This window comes from Macaca fascicularis, chromosome 11 (genome assembly GCF_037993035.2).
Source record: "Macaca fascicularis isolate 582-1 chromosome 11, T2T-MFA8v1.1".
NCBI classification, from domain to species: domain Eukaryota; kingdom Metazoa; phylum Chordata; class Mammalia; order Primates; family Cercopithecidae; genus Macaca; species Macaca fascicularis.
This window is the reverse complement of record NC_088385.1, coordinates 63,823,969-63,850,460: the sequence shown is the minus strand read 5'-3', so window position 1 is coordinate 63,850,460 and position 26,492 is coordinate 63,823,969. Positions and strand designations below refer to the sequence as shown.

General features: G+C 48.8%; 2 protein-coding genes across 3 annotated transcripts in view; both read left to right on the top strand.

Annotated features, from left to right (window-relative positions):
- The window catches only part of NEMP1 (nuclear envelope integral membrane protein 1), a 37,198-nt gene extending 35,584 nt beyond the window's left edge, over positions 1-1,614 (top strand). Inside the window, exons 10-11 of the transcript XR_010579462.2 lie at positions 886-953; positions 1,498-1,614. The gene's annotated coding sequence lies outside the window, so the exon portion shown is untranslated. The remainder of the gene's footprint in view (positions 1-885; positions 954-1,497) is intronic.
- On the top strand, positions 1,551-26,278 carry MYO1A (myosin IA). 2 transcript variants are annotated; one of them, XM_015431071.4, is made up of 28 exons: positions 1,551-1,782; positions 3,315-3,448; positions 3,554-3,669; positions 3,937-4,031; positions 4,251-4,355; positions 4,551-4,597; positions 4,734-4,797; positions 5,001-5,099; positions 7,418-7,521; positions 7,624-7,771; positions 8,269-8,387; positions 8,469-8,555; positions 10,097-10,162; positions 10,304-10,408; positions 12,320-12,382; positions 12,585-12,785; positions 12,956-13,182; positions 13,522-13,722; positions 13,950-14,043; positions 14,474-14,623; positions 14,725-14,793; positions 15,184-15,258; positions 20,403-20,537; positions 21,267-21,373; positions 21,710-21,842; positions 21,995-22,147; positions 22,323-22,450; positions 22,701-26,278. In XM_015431071.4, exons 2-28 carry the CDS (start codon positions 3,335-3,337, stop codon positions 22,825-22,827), a joined length of 3,132 nt encoding a protein of 1,043 aa, XP_015286557.1. In that variant the 5' UTR covers positions 1,551-1,782; positions 3,315-3,334; the 3' UTR covers positions 22,828-26,278. The 2 variants fall into 2 exon arrangements, with proteins under 2 accessions (XP_015286557.1, XP_073863327.1); XM_074007226.1 differs by lacking the exons at positions 13,522-13,722; positions 13,950-14,043; positions 14,474-14,623; ... (6 more) ...; positions 22,323-22,450; positions 22,701-26,278 and having other exon boundaries at positions 12,585-12,862; positions 12,956-13,067.
- The last annotated feature ends 214 nt before the right edge of the window (positions 26,279-26,492 follow it).

Sequence of the window (26,492 nt, the reverse complement as noted above, 5' to 3'; positions counted from 1 at the left end):
AGCTGTGATACTCATGTCATTGTTCTTACACTGGAGAATGCCATCTCATTTTAGAGTCACTTTGCTCATGAATAAGCACATAGTAGGCACTCAGTTGACTGAATGGGTGGACATGCAGGTAAACCCCACATGGCTGCAGATTCCTGGCCTAGAGAGCATGAGACTTGGGTTTTGGTGCCAGCTCTGCCAGGTTTGCAGTGGTATGACCCTGGAAAAGTGGTTTTCTCACTCTGGATCGGTTTCCTCCATGGGGAAATAGGGGATATTTGTCACTTCTGCCTCTAGGACATGGATACTGCTCCACTTACACAGAGCATTATGTTTTGATGTCACTTCCACTCAGCTTTCTCTCTTTTCCTTGCCCCCCTCCACCTTCAAATATATGTAGTAGATCAATAAATTATGTAAAGGCAGGTTGATAATAGAACTGCTGATGGGCCAGGCTTATGCAGACTGCTTCTGTGAGAGCAATAGAATTTGGACCTTGCACCAAGCAGTCATAGCTGAGAGTTGGAGAATCAAGTCTCTTCAGTTAAGTTACTATAATTACCTAATTTGTTCTTTGTGCATGCCTGGGAGAGAGGGTGGTAGGCAGAGAGGACTTGCTGTTTTTAGGAATTTTCCTGGCTGGATGAGGGGGTACTTATCTATCAGAGGGAGCTATTACAGCAACTCAGGGTCTTAGTATCCTAGTGCTGAAGAATTAAAATTAGAAACATCAGAACTTGGGCTGCAACTTATGGCAAACTTAGGGTTAGGGAGCTGCATTCTGTTCCTGGTTCTGCCATGCACTAGTGTGGAACTGTGGGCACATTGTATAACCTCTCTGAGTCTGGTGTTTGTCCCTAGCTTTCCATTTTAATGTATCTGTATTGCCTTCCTCAGGGTGGTGCTATTCAGTGAGGCAATGACGGGGGAGTTTAATGAAACTGGGACATCTATATACATATAAGGTATTATTACTAATCACTTTAATCTTTGGGTCCCTATGATGGGGTCTGATTCATGGGGGAAGGGAAGTGGAGAAGAATTTGGGGATTTTGTCTGCTTAGCTCTCCAAGTAATCTCATTAACATCCCCTGACTCCCAATAAGATAGGAAGATTAGGTATGAGGGAGGTACTGTTTTTTTGCTAGGAAGACTTTTGTAAAGACGTGTCTCGCCATGTTGCCCAGGCTGGTCTTGAACTCCTGGGTTCAAGTGATCCTCCCGCCTTGGCCTCCCAAAGTGCTGGGAGTACAGCCATGAGCAACCGCACTGGGCCCTACCTGCCCTTGACAAAATTCCTGACTTCTCTTTGGGAAATATTTTCCTTGGCTATAAATTCCATTCTTCCAGCTTTCGTTTCCAAATTTGGGAGACAATGGAGCAAGAACCCTCCTTTAGTTAAGCCTCTCAGCTAATGCCAGCCAGATATCCTTTCCTACCTAGAGGGAGCTTGAGTGTCTCCCTCTGGGGCTTCAGGCCTGTGAAGGGTTAAGTGAGCCACACCCTCAGCAGGAACAGTCTGGACTTTGTGCTGATCAGCCATCTCCGGCCTCTCCTGGTTTGAGTGGCACAGGGAGCCTGGGCTGGAAGAGGCAGCAAAAGGGAAGATCAGAAGAGTGGACACTTGCAAGAGGAGGCCAGCCTCTTTCCCGGCTTCCCTGCACCATGGACAGCTCCCATTAAACCACCTCTCCATCCCGGGGCCGGGACTCCTATGCCCCATTCCTGTCAAATTGAGATTTCATCCACCATTCTCCAAAGGACAGTGAAGTTATACCCTAGTTCCAGTGTTGGGTGAGTCCTGCCTTGACCTGTCACTGCTTCTCTTTAACACCTTGAGGTGCCCCATCAGGGGCCTGTTGTCTTTTGCCCTTCACCACCCTCAACCAGTCGCATTCCCACTCCCTTCAAATCTAAATCCAAAGAATATGCCTGCTCCCGACCCACCTTCTGCTTCTCACCCTTCCCTGCCAAGTTAGTTAAAAGACTTAACTTTTTGTAAAATCTAGAAAATACAAAAATAGTATCTACTTCGTGGGGATATTGTAAGCACTAAATGAATTAGTGTTTGTACAGTGCTTAGAGCCGTGCCCAGTTCATGGTAAACGCTGCATGATTCCTAGAGACTATTATTGATATTCTTATTACTTCCTCAGTTGTGTCCTTCTGAGAAGTGACAAGTGCTTTCTTTTCCTAGAGCTTGGGGAAAGCTAAGTGAAGGGAGAAGGAAGCCTGTGCCCCTTCTTGCCCCACTTCCATTCCTGCTTCCTCCCCTCTCTGACCCGGGTTCAGAGATGCAATAGCGTAGGAGAATGTGTCTCTTTCATTCCTGTTTGGGAGTGGCATTGACCATTGTACTAATAATTCTGTCCTGTGCCTGGCCACTCTGCCTACTCAGTCTCACAGGAAAGACTGAGGAGGGCCGGGTTTCCTCCTTAGGGAACACCTGCTATGTGCCTACTGTGTGGGGGCCAAGCCCCACCACCCTCCCTGTAGTTCCAACTCTGCTCCTCCTTGCCCACTTCCCCAAGAAGCTGGGTGTGTCCATCTGGGGCAAAGTCCATGCCAGAAGCTTATAGGAGTGGGTGTAAAAGCTGGAGATGGAAAAATAGAGACAGACATGTAACACATCCAGAGGTCCTGACAACTGCCTGTTTGTTGTGGAAGCAAACCCCACTTTCATTTTCTTTGGGAAATTCCAGTCTCTTATGGAGGAACTCCTGCCTCTGTCCTCTATAATTCTGCCTTGTCCAGTTCCCATTTTAAAAATGAAGCTCACTGTAGCAATGCCAGGGGAGGAGAGACCTTTGGAAGAACTTCTGAAATGGGTATGGGTAGGTTGGGTGTCTTTAATAGGGGCTGTGAGAAGTAAAGTGTTGAGAAGAAGCACTGAGGGGAGATAGGGAGTCTGGACCCTGGCCAGGGCCCAGTGCGGGAGAGAGAGGGCTTTCTGTACCTGGCGGCAGCACAAGTCTTCACTTACACTTTCCTCCTCAGCCCTCTCTCCTTCAGTCACAACTCCGCTTCCCCAGTTGTAGCCCACTGGGTGCCTGCCTTCCCCTGGTGGTCAGAGGCAGGTGTTCCTGTCCCGCCCCTGCCCTACCTCTACCAACTGTAACCCAGAGGATCCCCCCAACCTTCTGCTGAGAGTTTCAGCCTCCCTTAGCTTGGGCTGGTCCAGAGGCCTCTCCTAGGTTGGGGGCTCTCTTTAGGGCCAGGGTAGGAAGAGAGGAAGGCTCTTTTTGTCCTTCTGCCATCCTCCCCTCAAACAGTTATTGGTCCCTAAAGCTGAGTGGACATCAGCAAACTGTGCCTCTTATCTCCAGGATCAGTGGCCCCTCTGGACATGCCTCTCCTGGATGGTTCTGTGGGGGTGGAGGATCTTGTCCTCCTGGAACCCTTGGTGGAGGAATCCCTGCTCAAGAATCTTCAGCTTCGCTATGAAAGCAAGGAGATTTATGTGAGTGTCATATGGGTGTCTCTGGCTGTGGATATGTGGCTGGAGAGGTCACAGGTACCCACCTCACCCTCCAGCTCATTCCCTTCACCTTCTTCCTGGCTCCAGACCTATATTGGGAATGTGGTGATCTCGGTGAATCCCTATCAGCAGCTTCCCATCTATGGGCCAGAGTTCATCGCCAAATATCGAGACTATACTTTCTATGAGCTGAAGCCCCATATGTGAGTAGGGGGACCAAGGGAAGACTGACAGGGCCCCAGCTTCTTGACACTGAGTCATCCTAATTTCCTTTGTCCCTTCCCCTGAAGGGGCTTCTCCAGCTGCCCCTTCCTTCCCTGGCCTTCTGGAGGCCCCTTCCAAGGCCTGTCACATCTTGCCCAGTCTGCTCCAAGTAGAGAGAGTGGATGAACCTGCATGCTGGAGATTGAGTGAAAGATGGTGTCTTGAACTGGTTCCACAATAGTCATTGCCCACTTCCTCCCCACAAGCTACGCATTGGCAAATGTGGCGTACCAGTCACTGAGGGACAGGGACCGAGACCAGTGTATCCTCATCACAGGCGAGAGTGGATCGGGCAAGACTGGTGAGGCCCCTGGCTGGGGGAACACATGGAGTCACCTCTGGAACTGCCTCCTTGTCTCTTTCCAAGCCAGACCTAGACCTGAACCTTTACCCCACAGAACTTCCTTCCCACTTTATCTGACTCCAAGGGGTGGTGAGGCTCTGGGGTGAGGGAAGTTAAGGAGATGGGGGGATGGGCTGGTCCTGGGTAGGGACCCACGAGAGTGTTTCTCCTGCACAGAGGCCAGCAAGCTGGTGATGTCTTATGTGGCTGCCATCTGTGGGAAAGGAGAGCAGGTGAACTCTGTGAAGGAGCAGCTGCTGCAGTCTAATCCAGTGCTGGAGGGTGAGAATTCTGCTCTCTGCCCTCTCCACCCTACACCTAACCTCCAGAATCACTAAACCCTAGACCCTCTTCCCCAGTGCTGCAAAATCACCTCTCTTGTTCAGCCCCAAAAAATCCGAGATTGTCATGAGGACTGGAAGCCCTTCCTCCTTTCCCTTCTCTAGAGTTTCACTTCTCCCCTCCTCATCTTTGTAGCTTTTGGCAATGCCAAGACCATTCGCAACAACAATTCCTCCCGATTTGTGAGTAAATGTCTCCCCACCTGGGAGGAGATGATGTGGGGGCTTGAGAGGGAAGAATGTGGCACAGACCCCTCCCGGGCAGGGTGGTGAGAAGAGGAAGAAGCTAAGTCTTTCTCTCTCTGGTCTCTCTCTGAAGGGAAAGTACATGGATATTGAATTTGACTTCAAGGGATCCCCCCTCGGTGGTGTCATCACAAACTGTATGTGTCTCCCCAATTCTACTCACCTGTCTTCCACCTGCCTCACATGGCCCTTTCTGCTAATCTGTTCCTGTAGAAAGACAGAATGTTAAATATCAAGGAGACTTCCCAACCACTAGGAATGCCAGTGATGGGGGCAGAGTTAGAGGGAAGCTACGGCATCTCCCAGGCCCTCAGGATGTTATTTTCTAATTCTCTGCCAGATCTGCTTGAGAAATCCCGAGTAGTGAAGCAGCTCAAAGGAGAAAGGAACTTCCACATCTTCTATCAGCTGCTGGCTGGAGCAGATGCACAGCTGCTGAGTATGTGCCTGCATGGGGAAAGTGTTCTCATGAGTGACACATGGCAAAGTCCCCAACCTCCATTCAGTCCCAGAACCCCTGTTCCCTCTGGGCCCCTGTAGCCCTCTTCCCTTGAACCTCCCAGATTTTCCTTGCTGCATTTCCCATTCTGAGCCTCACCCACTCATTGTTGGGAACAAATTCCTTTACCCCTGTGTTATCTTCTTTTTTTGGGGTTTTATTGCTAGGGATATGCCTTCTTGCCTCTTCACTGTTCTTGTTCCTCTTTCCTGCCTGGGTTCTGCTTTTCCTGAGCTGGCTTCAAATATGAAACAGTTGTCTCCATCTACTTTCCTTCCTACCTTCAACTTAAGGGGATTTAATTAAAACAGGGAAGCAGGCAGAATGTTGTAAGTGTTCAGGAACTTTCAGTGAGCAGCAGTTGAAGCTGTCCTGGGTCTACATTTGCCTCACCTAGGACCGTGTTCCTGATTTTCATTCATTCATTCATTCATTCAACATCTCTTGAACACCTATGATCGAATATTATGCTAGCCTCTAGGGATACAGATTTGAGTAAGACACGACCCTGTCCTCGAAGAACTTATAGTCTTCTAGGGATAACAGGTGTGTGAGCAGATCCATTGTAATATGGTGTGATCGGGGCCATCAGGCCTGTGCAGCAGGCTATAAGAGCAGAAGACCTACAGCCCCTTGGCTTGGTCTGGGGAAGGGTCCATTACAGCCTGGATGCTGTACTGGCCTGAAGTGGCTCTGGGTGGGCATCACTGGAGGGTCTGGTGGACTTTAAGCCTACTGGAGTTTGCCTCCCATTCTCCCCTCTGGCTGCGAGCACTGTGGGTGTCTGGCCCCCAAGAATGTCTCTTTGGTTTCTGGTGATTCTATGCTAGACCTGTGCTATCTCCTTTTCCACTCTTGGAGATCTCTATGATCTTCAGGAACACCTGCAGATCTCATGCTCATTCCTGGCTTAATAGTTTTGGTTGTGTTCAACTTGTCTGCATCATGGGCATTAGTGTCTTGTTCTGGTTGGTCTGTCACTTGTTGGTTTAAATCAACTCTAGATGAGGTCTCCCAGGTATCATCATCCCCAGACTTTCTGACTCATTCTCTCTCCAGATACGCCTCCTTAGCAGGCTCTTGTTTCAAAATTTGTGTGCCGGGGGAGCTACCATTAGCTTATAGTTTGAAGGATGCTCCCTGATTCTCAGATCATTTGCATACCAGATAATTGACATCCCTCAAACTCCATGATTAACCCAATCCCTCCCATCCTAGGGAAACAGCTTTGATAATTCACTTGATTCGTTTATTAAAAAGAAAAGTTCCTGCATGCCAGAAAGGCACACAGAATATGGAGATGAGAAACACAGTCCCAACACACAAGTTGCTCATTTGTGGGAGAGACAGAAAAAAACAAAACCTAGCCCATATGATATGGGCTGGGATATATATTCACCAGTGGGGAATGCAAGAGAGTCATTTGGCTCAGTGCCTCAGCATCAGAGAAAACTTTTCAGAAGAGGTGTCAGGGTCGGGGAACATGCTACCTGCCACTTTATTGGTATTTGGTGTTCAAACAATGAATGAGCAACCCAGGCCGACAGTTGAGGCTGGGGGCAGGCAGGAGATATGAGCTTACCCTTCTCCCCTTTCCTTCACCCTCCAGAGGCACTTGCGTAGGATGGAAGGGTTGCTTGTTTATTTTTATTATTTAGAACCCTGAGGGTAGGGAGAAGAGTAAAATGAGGGTTTTGTTTCATAAAAGTTGGGGGAAAACCCAACCAATATGAGCATGAAAACCCTAAACACTACTTAAAAGTGTACTTAAAATTTTAGTTTATCAGGCCGAGTGCAGTGACTCATGCCTGTAATCCTAGCACTTTGAGCGGCTGAGGCAGGTGGAGTCCAGGAGTCGAGACCAGCCTGGCCAACATGGAGAAACCCCATCTCTACTAAAAATACCAAAATTAGCCAGGCGTGGTGGCACTCACCTGTAGTCCCAGCTACACAGGAGGCTGAGGCACGAGAATCACTTGAACCTGGGAAGTGGAGCTTGCAGTGAGCCGAGATCGCACTACTACCCTCCAGCCTGTGTGACGGAGTGAGACCCTGTCTCAACAACAACAAAAAATTATTCTGTCATCACAGGAATTAATGATCCCAAATCAAACGAGGCAGGGGAAGAACCCAAAACAAAAATGACTCCTTTGAATAAATGAATGAATCCATTAGGGCAAGGGCTGTGAGGTGTCAAGGCTGGAGGGCTCCAGAGAGCCTTGGGTACTAACCCTCTTCCCCAACACTGGCCCTCCCAGAGGCCCTGAAGCTCGAGCGGGATACAACTGGCTATGCCTATCTGAATCAGGAAGTATCCAGAGTGGATGGCTTGGACGACGCCTCCAGCTTCAGGGCTGTACAGGTGGGTGCCCGGGGTGGGGCAGGCTTGGGCCTTTAGGTCATCCTCTATTCTCATTGGACTGGCACTAACAGTTCAGCTTTTGATTTCTGCTTTCTGCCTAAGAGTGCAATGGCAGTGATTGGGTTCTCGGAGGAGGAGATTCAACAAGTGCTAGAGGTGACATCCATGGTGCTAAAGCTGGGGAACGTGTTGGTAGCTGATGAGTTCCAGGCCAATGGGACACCAGCAAGTGGCATCCGTGATGGGAGAGGTCTGCATCCCAGCCTGCTGGAGCCCCTACCCAGATCCTTAATCTCCTACTGCAAGTCGTGTCCTTCTGCCATCCCTAGCATAATTGATCTCACCCTGATGCAGTCCCACTCAGCCCACTCCTGAGTTCTCCCCTAAACAGACTCACTGAGAGCTCCCGATGAAGCATATGGGAATGAGCTTTTGAAATTTGATATATCTAGGTCTGGAAATTCTCTGAGTCTGAGGTGATCCTTCTGCAGAATGGGGATAATCACACCTAATTCAGGAGATTCTCATATTAAAGTAGATGATACATGCAAAATGCCCAGATCCCCTTTCTCCTGCCCCCCAACTCCCTGAGATTCCTCCAGGGCCATGTTCTGGGTTGGCTGCAATGACTTCTCCAGTGAGACCCCAGGACACCAGTCTCTCAGGCAGTTTCACTTATCAGATCGCACTCCCTCCCCTGAGAGAAAACTGCCTCTAAGGACATGGTGTACTTTCTCATTACCCCAGGTATTCGGGAGATTGGGGAGACTGTGGGCTTGAATTCAGAAGAACTAGAGAGAGCTTTGTGCTCGAGGACCATGGAAACAGCCAAGGAAAAGGTGGTCACTGCACTGAATGTCATGCAGGTAAGGGGCTCACTGGAGTGGAGGGGGTTGATTTGACCTTGTTCTGTGATGCCGCCCTAACCAGCTGGGCCTCATCCACAGGCTCAGTATGCTCGGGATGCCCTGGCTAAGAATGTCTACAGCCGCCTCTTCGACTGGATAGTGAATCGAATCAATGAGAGCATCAAGGCAAGTGGCCGCTCTCCTTTCTCCATGCTCTCCTGTCTGCCTCACCTTCTTGCCCTGTCACTAGCCCTATACCTTGGTTTCTGAGATGAGCAGAGTAGGGAGGATGATGGGAGGGTACAGTTCCTTCCAACAGTGTGTTGTCATGGAAACATCACGGGCTTTTGAGTTAGACAATCTGGATCTATCATCTACTTACTTAATTGAAAGTCATGTGGACTTTCAATATCACAAAGATTCTGGGCCTCAGTGTCCTGATTTGGAAACGCCCACTAAGAAACTTTAATATGCTGGGCGTGGTGGCCCATGCCTGTAATCCCAGGACTTTGGGAGGCTGAGGTGGGAGGATCGCTTGAGCTCAGTAGTTCAAGACCAGCCTGGGCAATATAGTGAGACCCCAAATCTATATTTTATGAAAAAAAGTAAATTAAATAAAAAACTAAGAAACACTAATGCATGCCTACCTGCTTCACAGGGTTTAATGAGGATCAGATAAATTATGTAAATAGTTACTATATGATACCACAATTCCCACTCCTAGGTATATACCCAAGAAAACTGAAATTAGATGTCCTCAGCTAAAATTTGTACACAAGTGTTCATAGAAGCCTTATTTGTAATAGCCAAAAAGTAGAAACAGCCCAACTGTCCATCAGCTGATGAAGAGATAAAATGTTGTGTATCTGTACAAAAGAATGTTATTTGTCCATAAAAAGAATGAAGTACTGATACACGCTTCAAGATTGATGAGCCTTGAAAACATTATGCTGAGTGAAAGAAGCTTGTCACAAAAGACCACATTTTGTTTGATTCCATTCATATGAAATGTCCAGAATAGGCAAATTCATAGAGATGGGAAGTAGATCAATGACTGCCAAGGGCTGGGGGAGATAGGGGTATGGGGAGTGACTAATAATGGGTATAGGATTTCTTTTGCGGGGTGATGAAAATGTTCTGAAATTAGGTAGTGGTGATGGTTGTACAACCTATTGAATATACTAAAAAGCCACTGAATTATATGTGGTATGTGAATTATATTCAGTAAAGTTGTTATTAACAAATTATCCACATGGAAGTGCCATTTATTTAGAAGCTATTACTGAAAGGTAGTAGAATAAGAAGGGATTTGAGTCTAGGCTTGGGTAAGTACCTATCCTTCTGAAATTTGACTTTTTCATCTGTAAAATGGCAATAAAAGCACCTTATAAGATTATGATAAATAAAGACATGGAATCTTTTGTAAAATGCTCTACAAATGTAAGAGATGGTTATTGTCCTGAGAGGTTTTATTGTCTTTCTACCTGGTACCATTGTAGCACCATCCTGGAATCTATCTGTATCTTCCTTTTCCTTCTTGCCTCCCTCTTTGTTTTGTTCTCTAGTGTATGGAGGAGCAAGAGTAAAATCACAACAATTCCTTTCCCGTTTGGCAAAGCTCTTTCTAGTTCTGTTTGCCCCCTACTCCAACCCCATCCGCTCCAGAAGGACCTGGCCTGGTGTGCAGAGGGGGCCTGTCCTCAGATTTATCTTTCTGTCCTCTTCAGGTGGGCATCGGGGAAAAGAAGAAGGTAATGGGAGTCCTTGATATCTACGGTTTTGAGATATTAGAGGTGAGAGTTCCTCACCTCAGAACCCTGCTCCCCTAGGATTAGAGGTGGACAGGCTCACAGGGGGGATGCGAGTGGGGGGAGGTAGGGCTGAGAGGGAGAAAGTCTTGGAGTGAGCTCTCTAACCTGTGCTCCCTCTCTCAGGATAATAGCTTTGAGCAATTTGTGATCAACTACTGCAATGAGAAGCTGCAGCAGGTGTTCATAGAGATGACCTTGAAAGAAGAGCAAGAGGAATATGAGAGAGAAGTAAACTAAGTCTTTTCTACTTTCCCCTCTTAAACAACTTCTAGGCATATGCCAGAGCTTCCTTTCTTCTTGATCACAATTTCCTCTAAGTCATCCCCAGATGGGAACACAGAGGACAAAATGTTTCCCTTGCAGAGTAGATCATTCCAGCATTACCAAGTAGCCCTAATCCTCTGCTCTCCATTCTGCATTTCCCTGGCCTCCCAGGGTGCACGTGTGGAAAGTCCTGACAAGAGGGAAGTGACAGCTGTGCTTGGCCTATGGCAGACTGTGAGCCAAATATAAAAAGGACATTTCTCCTGGGCTTGGCCCAACCACATCTCTTTCTGTGCCCTTCTCTAACATCTCAGAGTCCTTGGTCTCCCCCGGGCCCTAGCTACAGTTGCTGTCCTTTCTTGTAACACCATGATCCCAGACTTCCTTACCAAAAATGCCACATGGCTCCAATTTCTATGGCTAGGTGTTAGAAAAGCTCTCTGACTGAGCTCATTCCCTTCAAAGTGTGAATGGCTGAGAGTCTCACTCATCAAAACCCTCCCAGGGATGTTCCCTTGTGAGCTCTCAGGAATCATTTGTAACAGAATTTCAGGCAATGTGGTCACAATGTGTGAAAAAGTTTTTTTAGTTGTTTTGTGTGTTTTAATTTTAACGATTTGAATGATCAAATACATAATACATTCCCATGCTTCAAAATTCAAAAAGCTTAAAAAATATATAAGGAAACGTTCCCTCCTGCTTCTGCCCCTAGCCTCCTAGTTCTCCTCCCCACTCAGAGGCAACCAACATGGGCCTCCTTCCAGAAGTCTCTTACGCATATGCAAGCAAATTTGTAAATATATTTCCCCATAAAATCTATACAAATGGCAGTAAATATTCTCTGTTCTGTACCGTGTCGTCATCGCATAACAAGATCTTTCCATATCAGTATGTAAGGATGCTTTTTTACAACAACATAGTATTTTAAGGATATCATAATTCCTTTAACTGGTTGGGGAAGGTATATGGGGGATGAAGTGGGAGGGCAACTTAATTTAGTTCTGTTTTCGCTAAAGACCTGTGATAGAGGGAGGAAAGAAAGACCTATGCTTCCCAGCCATACTTGAGAATGTCCCAGCCTAGAGCATCTGACCCTTGGGTGGGGTCAGGAACTGTCCTGTCTGTAGACCTGATGCCCAGCAAGTCCCCAAAGTAGAGAACAATTATCTTTGGGTTTTCTGCTTTTGCACCATTCTTGCTTTTCAAAACATTATATAGTCTAAAAGTCTCATGTAGATAAAGTGGTTCCTAAAGGGTGGTCCTGGACCAGCAGCATCAAAATCACTTGGAAACATGTTGGAAATACAGATTCCAGGCCCACATCCCAGACCTGTTGAATCAGAAACTTGGGGAGTGGGACCCAGCAATCTGTATTTTAACAGCCCTCCAGGTGATTGTGATGCACACTGAAGTTTGAGAATCATGGATGTAGATCTTTGAAGATGTATCAAATTAGCCTTGTTGTTTGATGATAAACTCTCACTCACATGCTGTGGTTTTAAAGAGCACAGAGTAGTGTGGCCGCTGTTCCACATACACATGGATCCTTCCCCACTCCCACATGGGAAATCTCTATCCTAATCTTCACTCAACATGTTACACTTCCCTCTCCACCCTACACCACCTACAGGGATCTCTGCATTGTCTCACCCTCTGTCACAGCTGCTCCAGTTCCTTCCGTGTGTCTGTCTACCCACCCCACAAATTCTCCACCAACCTTGGAGGGATGGGGACATAAATAGAAATCATACCAAGGACCCCTCTGAATTATGGGACTTTCTGATGTCCTTTGTTGGGTGGGTGAAAGGCTGGATCTGGTGAGGTCTCTGGAGGCTTGTCTTGGACCTGTTCCCTGTAATTGTTTCCCCTGACCAGGGCATACCGTGGACAAAGGTGGACTACTTTGATAATGGCATCATTTGTAACCTCATTGAGCATGTGAGTTATCATTCTCTTATCTGTGGGACTTCCTCTTCCAGACTGCCTGAACATCCTTCCCCTGTCTCTCTCCCTGACTCCCCACTTGGTAGGGACAGTAAAGAAGGCAGAAGATAAGAGTGGAGAAAGGGGGCAGCAGTGAGAACGTGGACATCTTGGAGGACCAGATTTAGGTTGGCCTTCTTTTGTTCCCCTGGCCCAGAATCAGCGAGGTATCCTGGCCATGTTGGATGAGGAATGCCTGCGGCCTGGGGTGGTCAGTGACTCCACTTTCCTAGCAAAGCTGAACCAGCTCTTCTCCAAGCATGGCCACTATGAGAGCAAAGTCACCCAGAATGCCCAGCGTCAATATGACCACACCATGGGCCTCAGCTGCTTTCGCATCTGCCACTATGCGGGCAAGGTGAAATGGCAGGGCTGGAGGGCAGAGATTAGGGCCCAAGCCCAGGCTGAAGGCAATGGGGGAGGAACCCGGGGAAGGTGAGAGTCTGGAATACTTCACAATGAGACTGGGAGGGCCAAGTGCTGGGACAAGGTTGTGGGGTCTCCAAACCGATAGCTGCTCCTTTACAGGTGACATACAATGTGACCAACTTTATTGACAAGAATAATGACCTACTCTTCCGAGACCTGTCACAGGCCATGTGGAAGGCCCAGCACCCCCTCCTTCAGTCCTTGTTTCCTGAGGGCAATCCTAAGCAGGCATCTCTCAAACGCCCCCCGACTGCTGGGGCCCAGTTCAAGAGTTCTGTGGCCATCCTCATGAAGAACCTGTATTCCAAGAACCCCAACTACATCAGGTGACATGCTGGCGTGCAGGGGAACATGCTACATATGTGATGGCATGTGCAGGGTCCATGCGCTATACAACATGTCCGTGTGGGAGGCTTCTGGAATAAGGATATCAGAGGTCCTTTCCTCACAGAAAACAGTCAGATAAGGAGCTGAGAATCCCAGTGAGAAAGCATCAGATTCAGTAGGGAATACATAGAAGCGAGTGAAACTGGGGAGGCCAGTGTGTCTACTTTCTTTGAAAATTTTCAATGAAGTGGACTGTGTGCAGCATAGGGGAACATGATGGATTACACTGTCAATGGTGTCAGCTCCTGAAGCCTGTGCCTTACGCTGCCTCCCACCAGGTGCATAAAGCCCAATGAGCATCAGCAGCGAGGTCAGTTCTCTTCAGACCTGGTGGCAACCCAGGCTCGGTACCTGGGACTGCTGGAGAATGTGCGGGTGCGACGGGCAGGCTATGCCCACCGCCAGGGTTACGGGCCCTTCCTGGAGAGGTACCGATTGCTGAGCCGGAGCACCTGGCCTCACTGGAATGGGGGAGACCGGTAAGACCCCATAGGGAGACTGGGCATCAGGAAAGGGCAGTGCAGAAAGCATCTCTGGAGGAAGAGACCTGGAGGTGCAGTGCACATCTGCTGAAGCTGGGTGAATGGATACTTGGAAGAATGAATTGAATGACCACTTCTTGGAGGCTGAAAGGATTAGGGGAAAGGTGGAAGAGGACTCTCTCTTGAGATACCCCTCTGCAGCTTTCTGTCATCTGCTTCCATAGGGAAGGTGTCGAGAAGGTCCTGGGGGAGCTGAGCATGTCCTCGGGGGAGCTGGCCTTTGGCAAGACAAAGATATTCATTAGAAGCCCCAAGACTGTGAGTTAGAAGTGCACTTGCATTTGGTGAGGGTGGAAGGTGGAAGAGTGAAAGCCCACTTGAGAAAGGCTGGAGGGGGTGGGAGCATGTATAACCTGGAATGGATAGTAGATGGGAAGCTTCCTGTCTGTAGGAACCGTATCCCTGGGAACTGAACTGTTGGGTTCCTACACTGCCCTGAGTCTGGGGAGCTCAGTGCTGCAAGGCTCTAAGTGCCTCTGCCTGAGGCAGAGCCCTTGAGGGTCGGAGTGATCAACATCTAGCTACAAAGTTAGAGTTCAGTAGATACTTGTTTACTGAATGAATAAATAAATGAACTAAGAAGACAAAGGAATGATCAAATAAGGCCTAGTTGGGAAGCCTAAGTACCGTGGGGTATAGGAGAGGACAGTACTGTTCCCCTGAGCCAGTCTCTTCCACCTCTCCACAGCTTTTCTACCTCGAAGAACAGAGGCGCCTGAGACTCCAGCAGCTGGCCACACTCATTCAGAAGATTTACCGAGGCTGGCGCTGCCGCACCCACTACCAGCTGATGCGAAAGAGTCAGATCCTCATCTCTGCTTGGTTTCGGGGAAATGTGGTATGGTCACCCCCAAAATCCGACTGTGTTCACTCTAATAGGGAGGATGGAAGGTGGCTCAGGAGATGCTGTTTTTCTAACAACTCCCATGTTTTCTACAGCAAAAGAAACACTATGGGAAGATAAAGGCATCCGTGTTATTGATCCAGGCCTTTGTGAGAGGGTGGAAGGTAATGGAGAGTGGAAGAGAGGCTTCCTCACATTGTTCCTCCTGGATTGTGCCACCTGCTGGCTAGAGCAGCAGAGAGCTAGTCCTGCCTGCACCCAGGCTGTACTTCTGTGTATCAGTCCGTCCATGTGTGGGTGGGTATCTGGGAGTGAGAGGCCTATAGGGGAGACCTGTGTAGGTGTCTGGGTGTGTAGATGCCTAACTTGGCAGCAGAACTTTGCCTTCTGCTCTAAGTGTCCTCACTGCCAACTTGTCTGACTTTACTACCTCCTTCCAGCTACAGTCTCAGCTCTTTATCTTACTCAGGTCTTTGTGTGGTTAAAAAATAGTAGAACCTCTTCCGGAATCTGCCTATCTTCACTTTGGCTACTTTTTTGTACTTTTCTGCCAGGCCCGAAAGAATTATCGCAAATATTTCCGGTCAGAGGCTGCCCTCACCTTGGCAGATTTCATCTACAAGAGCATGGTAAGTGGTATGGGTTAGGGTAGATGTTAGGGATGGAGCAGGGAGGCACAGGTTTGGGAGAGGGGTTTGAGAAGAGGCAACCCAAAGCTTTCCCCCAAGAGTTTCCTCAGTCTGCATGTAGTTAAGTCCTAGGAGAAGAGGGCAGCTACCTGTAGGGACCAGGCCCCAGTGCCTTGTACTCAGGGGCAGAATCAGATAGCATTTTGGCATGAGTGGACACTCCAGGCAACCTTGTGGCAGGAAGGGGTCTCAGCACACCCATCATCTGGTCTATGGTCAAATAGGCTTGTGAAGAGCTTGGGGCTGGATGTTTAACAACAGTTGAAGAGGCTAAGCCTCATTTAAGAGTAGAGTGATCTGCACATTAACTAGCCCAACCTCCCAAGATATATTTTACGGTTGGGGTGAAAGTGGGGGAATTGTGTCTTCCTTCTACTTCCTCTGAAACTATTGTTGGCAAGTCAGAAAGTAAATCTCAGGAAGGACCTATCCTAATTCTGGAGGACGTGGGTCAGGCTGGGTGGGAAGACCTACCTGGAAGGCCTACACATTCAAACTTACAGGCAGTTCCCAGGGGGAGAAAAACAGGGACAGAGAAGAGTAACTTCTGGAGACATCAGTCGGATAGCAATAGTGCTTCTGAGAAGTGTCAGGGAGGAAACCAGGGAGGGAGAAGCACTTCCAATGAAACCTTGGGAAAGGCCAGAGAGGAGGAAGAGCATGGGATCTTGGACAGAGGCTGGAGCAAATTGTAACTGACCTCTGCTGACTGGGTTTTTGACCATAGTTAGGACCCTGACTGTGCTCATTCAGACATAAGACATGTTTGCTTGCAGCCCCTCTTTGTTGTTTGAGAGTCTGGATCCCTCAGCTCAAGAGAGGAATGGGGGCTCTGAAGCTCTGGGCCTCTTTTTTGCCTTCCTGAGACTTCATTTGCTCGTTCTTTTCCCCTCCCCAGGGAATTTCCATCTTCCAGGTCTCTTCAGTTGCCTGTTCACCTCTTGTGCTGGTGCCAGAGTAGCTGCCTTCCCACCATACATGCTTCTTGCTACACACCTGAGACTTGTAATTTGATTTTGCTGTTACCTCCTGACTGCCATTCTTCCTCCTTTCTTTCATCTGTATATTGTCAGGCAGCTACTAATTGTCAACCCAGAAGCTGCTGGGTTTAGACCAGGGCCTCAATAAATCACACCCCCATAGAAGTCTGCAGCCACTGGGCACTGATCCCCCCAGTGTTTCTGACTATTCCAATTTGCCACTGCCTTGACTGTAACTAACGCTAGTATCCATTATCATTTGTTATTTATTTATTTATTTATTTATTTATTTATTTATTTACTTTTTGAGACAGAGTTTCACTCTTGTCGCCCAGGCTGGAGTAAATGGTGTGATCTTGGCTCACTGCAACCTCCGCTTCCCAGGTTCAAGCGATTATCCTGCCTCAGCCTCCTGAGCTGGGATTACAGGCATGCACCACCATGCCCAGCTAATTTTTGTATTTTTAGTAGAGACAGAGTTTCACCATGTTGGCCAGGCTGGTCTTAAACTCCTGACCTCAAGTGATCTGCCCATCTCGACCTCCCAAAGTGCTAGGATTACCGGTGTGAGCCACTGCACCCAGCCTATTTTTTTTTTTTTTTTTTTTGAGATGGAATCTTGCTGTGTCGCCCAGGCTGGAAATGCAGTAAGCATGATCTCGGCTCACTGCAACCTCCATCTCCTGGGCTCAAGCCGTCCTTCAGCCTCAGCCTCCCCAGTAGCTGAGACCACAGGCACATGCCACCACGCCTGGCTAATTTTTTGTGTTTTTGGTAAAGATGTGGTTTCACCATGTTGCCCAGGCTGGTCTCAAACTCCTGAGCTCAAGCGATCCGCTCGCCTTGGCCTCCCAAAGTGCTGGGATTACAGGCGTGAGCCACTGCACCCGGCCTTACCCATTTTGAACATCTACTATGCATTAAGCTCTTTATGTGCATTAACTCTAATACTTTCACCAACCCTGTGAGGTAGGCTCTTTTCTTTCTCCCATTTTATAGTTAAAAAGCCAAGGCTCAGGGAAGTTAAATAACTTGCCAGGGGTTCCACAGATGTAAGTGGTAAAGCTGGGTTATAAATTATTTGACTCTAGAGCTTTTAACCACTGCCAAAGACTGCCCCTCATCAATAGAGGCCTGGGCAACCCGTGGCCCTAGGCAGACCTGGGAGGAGGGGGGCTGCATAGGAAAGGGCAGAACTTTCTAATCTAGAAAAAACAATGAAAAGAAGAAAGCCTTCAGAGGCTCCACATTAATTGGAACAAAGGGGATTATGACAGATGCTTAGGCATGTTTTTTGAATTATTAATAAATAAAATCAGACCAGGGACTGGGGACTCCAGTCGTGGAGGCCTTTCCAGACCCAGATCCCAAACCCACCAAACCCACCAGACCTGTAGTGGAAGCTACAATGAGCTTGGATAGTTCCTGCAGTTACAACAATATACTGTGTTCTGCCTCTTTCTATTTTAATTTTTTAACCTGATATCTTAGTAAAACATTTTCATAAAAATTTCAGACATTTAGAAGTGCCAAAAATCAAGTCATTTTTTATATCTTCAGTAATTCTGTGCCATAAACAAACAGGTTGCTAGGTGCTCTATGGGATGTAAAACCTTGGCCAGGCAAGGTGACTCACTCCTGTAATCCTGGCACTTCGGGAGGCTGAGGCGGGAATATTGCTTGAGCCCAGGAATTTGTGACCAGTCTGGGCAATATAGTGAGACCTAGACACTACAAAAAAAATTTAAAAATTAGGTGAGTGTGGTGGCTCGTACCTGTAGTCCCAGCTACTTGGAAGGCTGAGGTGGAAGGATCACTTGAACCTGGGAGGGCAAGGCTGCAGTGAGCTGTGATGGTGGCACTGCACTCCAGCCTGGGTGACAGAGCAAAACCCTGTCTCCAAAAAAGAGACAAAAACAAAAACTTAAGAATCCTCATTCTAGATTGGGGGAGACTAAACAGTCATTCTAGATTGGGGGAGACTAAACAGTCATGGATGAAGCTTCACTGGATCCTGGAAAAGGAAAAATAAAACAAAGCTTAAAAGGACATGTTTATAAGTTTGTAAAGGACATGTAGAGAAATCTGAGTGTGGATCACTGTTGGATGAATGATGTTGATTTTCTTAGGTGTGATGATGGAGTTATGATCATGTAAGAGAATGTTCCAGTTCTTGGGAGAGGCATGCTGATGTTTTAGGGTAAAATGTCATGATATCTATAACCTAGTTTAGGATGGTAGGGTGGCAAGGATTTGTGTAAATGTGTATATGCATGTATTTATATGCACACATGTGTATATGTGTTAGAGTACACAGATAGTGCAAGGTGTTAACATTATCAGTTGGTGAATTTCGATGAGGAGCATACAGTATACAGATGTTAATTGTATCTTTTTTCAACTTTTCTGTAAGTTAAAAAAATTTGCAAAATAATAAGCTATATTGAATTTTAAAAACATCATATTATGCTACTCTTCTGCATGAATTCTCCAATGGTGTTCCATTTCACTCCTTACCACAGCCTACAAAGCCCATCATGATCTGCCCCGACCTACCCTCTGATCCTTTTTTCCTGCTCAAGTGATTCCGGTCACCCTTTCTTTTGTTTTTAGACAGAGTCTTGCTCCGTCACCCAGGCTGGAGTGCAGTAGTGCTATCTCGGCTCGCTGCAACCTCCGCCTCCCGGGTTCAAGCGATTCTCCTGTCTCAGCCTCTAGAGTAGCTGGGAGTACAGGCATGCGCCACCATGCCCAGCTAATTTTTGCACACCCTGGCTTTTTAATGTCTCTGGAATATGCTGCCAGTCATTCCTGCCTCAGGGTCTACTTCTTTGCATCACAGCAGATGCCATTATCTGACATCACCCTCTATATTTATTTGCTTGTGTAGTTGGTCCCCTTCTCCACCCTATAGTAGAATGTAAATCCAGTGAAAATGAAGACTTTGTTGACTGTTATGTCCCAATACCTAGAACAGTGCCAGGCACTAAGTGGACACTCAAAAAATGTTGAATAGTGAAAAAAAATGTGAGACCTGGGATCCTGCCTTATAAGGACTCAGTGTCTAGAAAAGGGAGCTGTTTTCCATGCAAATAACTATAGTATAAAGATGAGTGTAGGCAAATTGCTGTGGAGCTTCAAAGAAAGGAGAGGCAATCTGGGGCTTGGGGAATCAGGGAGGGCTTTGAGCAGATCTCCCAGGTTGGCAGAGTTGAGCCAAGGCACACAGTGATCATGTGTGGGCTGGGTAGGGGCATGGGAAAGAGTCCTGTCTGGGTGATGTGCCCGGGGAATGCAGAGGTCCTACGACATGAGGCTGAGGTCTAAGTGTCAGGGAGGAAAGTGGGGAGAGAAAAGCACTTCCAGTGAAACCTTGGGAAAGGCCAGAGAGAAGGAGGAAGAGCATGGGATCTTGGACAGAGGCTGGAGCAAATTGTAACTGACCTCCACTGATTGGATTTTTGACCGTGGTTAGGACCCTGACTATTACTCATTCAGACATGAGACACATTTGCTTATAGCCCCTCTTTGTTGTTCGAGGGTCTGGATCCCAAAGCTTAAGAGAGGAATGGGGGCTCTGAAGTTCTGGGCCTCTTCATTGCCTCCCTGAACCTTCATTTGCTCTTTCTCCTTTGCTCCTTTATTTGTTCCTTCTTCCTTTGAATGGAGGCTGACATGTTTGGACTTGACTGATTTGAGAGGAGGGGAAATTTGGTACCTAGCCAACAGCCGACACAGACAGTGGCTGCCACCCGTAGGTAATTGTGAACAGAGGGAATAGAAAGCTACAGGAGCAAAACTTTGAAACCAGCTTTCATATTGGTTCCTCTTACCTCACTGCCCTGGGTAGCAGGTCTCTGGTTGGAACTAATCTTTCTCTCCCTCCAGTCTCCTATTCATGCTCTTACCTCCCGGCCTCAAGCTTGCACCTCACGCTGAAAAAGATCCAGGAGGTGACTCCCTTCCATCTCTTCAGCTCCACCCCTTGCTTCTCACTGTGGGTTAATCTCCTCCTTTGAAGTGGCAGGATCTGGGTGCCAGTTTGCCTGTCAGGAAGTGTTTCTTCTCATCACTCTACTCCCAATCCCCCTGCTCCCAAACCAGGTACAGAAATTCCTACTGGGGCTGAAGAACAATTTGCCATCCACAAACATCTTGGACAAGACATGGCCAGCCGCCCCCTACAAGTGCCTCAGCACAGCGAATCAGGAGCTGCAGCAACTCTTCTACCGGTGGAAGGCAAGTGGATCCCAGGCACCCCTCCTCTCATTTCATCTTTTTTTCCCCCTCACCCTGATTTTCCTCTTTTGCCTCCCTCTTCTATTTTTTTCTCATTAAAAAAATTGTGGTAATATGTACATAACATACAATCTACCATTTTAACGGTGTTTAAGTGTATAGTTCAGTGGCATGAGCGACATTCATGTTGTTCTGCAGCCATCACTGCCATCCATCTCCATACACGTTTTTCATCACCCCAAACTGAAACTCTGTACCCATTACGCAATAACCCCCTATTCTCCCATTCCCCTAGCCCCTGATATCCTATAATCTACTTTCTGTTTCTATGCATTTCACTTTTCTAGGTGCCTCATATAAGTAGGAATCATATCGTATTTGTCCTTTTGTGTCTGGCTTATTTCACTTAGCATCATGTAATTTATTCTTTTATTCAGGAAATGCTTATTCAGCACCTGTCTGGGGCTAAGCCTTGCCCTGAGAGCTGAGCATAGAGCCCTCCTGGTGCTTTTATTTGATGGTGTCCATTCCCTACCCCAGCCTCCCTCGGTTTCTGCACTCCTCCTCAATGGTCCTCCAGCCCTGGCCTCTCCCTGAGGTGTCTAGTGCCTGTCCTTTTTCCTCAGTCTCTCTCCTCTCCTAGGGTCTTCTAGTCGATGTTTCTCACCTCCCTCCCCAGCCCTGCCCTCCCACTCCATGATTTTAGCTCCTGTTCCTTCTTCCTCACAGTGCAAGAAGTTCCGGGATCAGCTGTCCCCGAAGCAGGTAGAGATCCTGAGGGAAAAGCTCTGTGCCAGTGAACTGTTCAAGGGCAAGAAGGCTTCATATCCCCAGAGGTGAGGGCCTCCCAGACCCTGCACAGCCAGTTCCATCAAGCAGTGCTTCTCAAACTTGAGCCTGCCTCAGAATCACCTGGCAGGATTGTCATCCCCAGGTGCTATGTCCCTCCTCAGAGTCTCTGATCCAGCAGGTCTTGGGGTGGGGACCAAAATTTGCCTTTCTAACAACTCTCCAGGTGGTGCTGATGTCTTGGTCCCGGACTGTGCTCTGTGGACACTGACAGAGGATACATGGACGTGGGGGAAGGGCCCAGGAGGACTAGAATGGGAACTCTGGGGGTGGGGAGAGGCCTGTGGGCTTGTCTCTGCTGCACACCTCCCGTGTGTTCTCAGTGTCCCCATTCCATTCTGTGGTGACTACATTGGGCTGCAAGGGAACCCCAAGCTGCAGAAGCTGAAAGGTGGGGAGGAAGGGCCTGTTCTGATGGCAGAGGCCGTGAAGAAGGTCAATCGTGGCAATGGCAAGGTAAGGGTCTGCAGGCTGAACTCCTCCCACAGCTACTGCAGAGCTGTTTTCTGGCATCTGCAGAGTGGATGGCAGGCTGTGTTTGCGCCCTGCCAGGTGGAGTGGGGGCAATTAATCCTGCCTTTCCTTACCCTTTCCTGTTCCGTCCCTAGACTTCTTCTCGGATTCTCCTCCTGACCAAGGGCCATGTGATTCTCACAGACACCAAGAAGTCCCAGGCCAAAATTGTCATTGGGCTAGACAATGTGGCTGGGGTGTCAGTCACCAGCTTCAAGGATGGGCTCTTTAGCTTGCATCTGAGTGAGGTATCAGAGCTGGGTGGGGCAGGCCTTGGACTGGAGAAGGTGGTATGCATCCCAGAGCTGGGGAAGGCTGGAGGTGATGGGGACCAGACCTTTCGCTCTGGGCCTTTGATGTCCCTCAGGTGCTGCTGGAGAGAAAAAATGAATCCCTTTCCTGCTATTTTTCCCTCTTCCTAAGATGTCATCGGTGGGCTCCAAGGGGGACTTCCTGCTGGTCAGCGAGCATGTGATTGAACTGCTGACCAAAATGTACCGGGCTGTGCTGGATGCCACACAGAGGCAGCTTGCAGTTACCGTGACTGAGAAGTGAGGCCATGAGTTGGGGGTGAAGGGCGGCTTAGGGTAGACAGCCAGGCTAATGGTCATTGTGACCGGGATCAGAAAGCGAAGCATGTAGGGCAGAGCAGGGTGGGGCTTGGAGGTGTTTCTCAGGCCCCCACCCAGGTTCTTGGGGCCTCAAGCCCTCTGACTCGCATGATAGGGGAGCCATCATGGAAATGCGGGAGTCGGGGTGAGGGGATGGGCACTAGATTTGGTTTTTCTGTTCCCTCTCCAGGTTCTCAATGAGGTTCAAGGAGAACAGTGTGGCTGTCAAGGTCATCCAGGGCCCCGTAGGTGGTGACAACAGCAAGCTACACTGCAAGAAGAAGGGGAGTCGTTGCCTGGAGGTGACAGTGCAATGAGGAGGGGGCGCCATGCAGAGACTGCAGCTGCTTCCTCCCAAACCAGCATTAACCCCCTCTGCCCTCCTGTGTGGGAGGGTCTCTAACCCCTCTGATCGTGGGGCATGGCTTGGGGATTAAACTACCCTTGAAGAGGACCCTTGTCCCAAACCCTTCCTGTTCTCTCCTCCAAAAGTAGCTTCCTCCAACCCTCAGCCTCTTTGCTCACTAATAAAACATGTGGCTTGGAAAGGTTCAGTCAGGGTGGGTCGGTCCCTGTTCCCCCTATCTTTTCACCCAGGTGTACTTAGACCCCTGCCCCCATGCCCTTTTTCCTCCTCAAGCTCCTTGGAGCCAGCTAGTGAGGTAATGAGAAAGGAAAAGAAGGGAAATTGTCTCCGGGCTCCTTGACCGGCTGAGCTCTGGGGGGTGTTTAGAGAGACTGTGGTGGGTGGAGGGGCTGCGGGGGGAGCTAAGGATGGGGCTTAGGTCTCAGGTGGCCAGTGGACTGATTCATTAAGTGTGTCCCTGGAGGGAAGAAGTGAGCATCCCTATCTTGGCAGAAACTGGGATCCTTTGGCGATTTAGCCTGAAAAGTGGCCCAAGGCTGGAGGGCTTATGTATGCTAGGAGTGCTGCGGAATGCAGGGTCTCCTGAACGTGGGAGAGCGCCATCACCCCCTCTACTCCCACACACAACACAGGGCTGCATCACACCAGCCTCCCCAACACCCCCTTCCTTCTCACACACCCGAGATGCCAAACTGCTGCCAACAGTTATCTTGCTCGTCGCTGTCCCACAGCTGGGGCCTGCAGCAGGTGGCCCTTCACTGGGAGGCTCCCTCATCAAGACCCTCCCATCCCTGTGACCTGGCCCTTTCCTCTCCTCTTCCTTTATTTTTCCTGCATCATCGTCATTATCTTTTTCTCACCCTCCCAACTATCTCACACCGTCTCATTGTCCCTGTTTCTGTGGGCTCTGACTGATATCAATATGTAATATTTTGTAAAATGCTGTAAATATTTTTCTACTCCCCCTCATATCTATTTTCTCATAGATTCTGTCTTGTCTCAGCCTCTCACCATCCTGGCCTCTACCTTTGGGGAACAAGCTGCTCATATATTCACAGTAAAATTTAGATCTGTGGTCTGTGAGAGCTTACCAGGGGCTGCCTTTGTTTTTGTCTCTGGCTGTCTCTTCCTCCTTTCAAGATCTCTACCTTGCCTATCTCTTCCCACTTCCTTCCCTGAACTCACTGTGCCTTGAGACTGGGGTCTCCCTCCACTTGACTTCCATCTGCAGGCAGCTCACGGCCCGGCTATCATGCTGGCCAGGGAGAACTGATTAACTTCTCTTCCTGCCTGCAGATTAATCTGCTCTCCGAGCACAAGCCACTTGCTTCTGGCACACCCTGCTCTAAGCTGAGATAGGACCTGGGGAATCATCTGTTTTCAGGCGGGTGAGGGGCTAGAGCCTGCCTTGTTTGGTAGAAGGGTGGCTCTGTTCAGAATAGGGGTAACTCAGGTTCTGACCAGCCTTCTCCCACCCCCCAACAGCTCTCCCCATCCTTGACTTCTCAGAATCAGGCCGAGAAGGGCCTATCTGGCCGAGAGGGGGGTGGTGACCTGCGCCTCATCGCCCCCGCTTTCCATCTCATCTCCTGCTCCCAGGGCCCAAATTGTCGTCACTTTCCCAGTGAAGTGGTCATTTTCAGAAGCAATTTCAGGAGAACATGCAGCTGCTGCTCCCTATCCTGCATTTCCCTTCACAGGGCTAAAGGCACTGTCAGCTCCCTGGGCTGTGGGTGGTGGGAGAGGGGAAGGGCTAGGGCCCTCACCCCTGTCCTCAATGTGCCCATCATGTGGATGGACTGGAGTTCGAGGAAGGGAAGGCACTCCCCTCCTCCTTTACTCTTCTGTCTCTTCCTTCCTCCTCCTCTTTCCTGTCTCTGCCTCGTTTCTGGAGCCCGAGTGTGTGTTTTCATCCCCTGAAACCAATAAGGACTCAGTTTCCTCACCTGTATTACAGGGTTGGAATTAGCTCCATCACTGTGGGAGAAGCTGGAGTTCTGCTACCAGTCCTCCCCTCCCCAGCCCTGCCTCTTCTCTCCTAGCCCTTTCCCTTCTGCCAGTTCAGCGCTGTCAGAGTCTGGGTTGTTTCGGCCTCTGAGGGGGACAAGCCATCCTGGATTCCCCTAACCCATGAGGAGCCATCCTAGCATCTCACAGCTTAAACCAGCTCTAGCTCAGTCCTCCTGGCTTAGTCCATTTCTTCCCCAGGCTCTGAGGGCCTCTTGTTCCTTGCTCTGTGGGGTTTTCTCCAGCTGTCTCCTGGCTGCAGGACATGGCAGGACATAGAATGCTGTCATCCTTCCACTCTTCATTGGTATCTCCACCCAGTGTCACATATGACCCTAGCCCTGCCCTCCCCTCGCCAGTACCCCTCTGGGATTTTGAGAGAGTCCACAAGTTGTGCGTGTGGTGGATATATTCAGGCCATCTCGTGTGCACAAGCTAGAGGGTCTGCTTCTACCTCTGGCCCTTAGTGAATTGCTGACTAACCTGTCTCATCACAGCACAACTGTACACACCTTTTCCTGGCCTCATCCCTAACCCATCATAGCGGCAAAGAGGGGAAGTTGCAGGGGAAGAGCTGCTAAGGACCCTGGACTCCAAGTACCCTGCTCCTCTAGGCCAGGGACATCATCTGAGATGTGGCTCAAATAAAGGGTGGGTGTTCAAGAAAAAACACTTGGGCACTCTATAGCTGCAACACCCACTTTACGTGCCATTTCCATATGATTTGTAGGCAAAACGAAGCCCAGGCTGTCCTAGCCCTCCAATACCTCCCTCCCTCATCACTTCTCCAACATAGCCTAGCATTAGCTCTTTCAAGTCTTTGCTAATCCCAGAGATCAAGGGGTGATCAGCTCTCCCTGCCATCCCCTTGTTCCCTGCCCCCTGCCACCATCCTTGGCTCCTGCCATCCTCTTTGAGATGCTGCATCATCAAAGGACATTATTTATGGTGGACCTTTGCTGAAGCCCTGCTTCCCTGGTGCCAGGGCTTGGGAGCAGGGACGGATGGGTTGGTCGGGGAGAGGATTGGATGCAGAGATTGGACCCAGGAGGCTTTTGGTCCTCAGCTCTTGGCTTAACACCTCCTCCTCTTGCACACGCAACTCCCTTCAGCCTGCTTAGCTTGGGCCTCCAGCTCCAGATTGGTGGGGTTAGGAGAGGAGGAGGAGGGAGATGGATGGATCCAATTAGGAAGAGCACCTGGGCTCCTCACAGGAGTGAAACAGTCATGCCATTTGCATGTAAACAGCTTCCCACTTCTCATCCTACCAAATGCTCCCAACCCTGGGTCCTGGCCCATGTTCTTTGCCCACATAGCCCAGTAATTAGCTGGGTAATGAGAAGCTTTTAATGAGTCCCATTAGCATCTTGTGTAATAAAGAGGCCTTGAGACCCAGCTGCTGTCCTCACTTTGGGATGAACACGGGTCCCTATGTAGCCAGTGACTTCTGTCAGTACAGTCTAAGTTCTCGGGTGGGGTGGGAGACAAACATTTCAGGACGCCAGCAGCACTTGAGAGGTTCCATGGTGGATTCATGTTTTTGACTGTGATACAAGAAACTTGGCTCTGGCTTCCTTGTTCATTTTGTAAATAACATTTTTTTCTTCT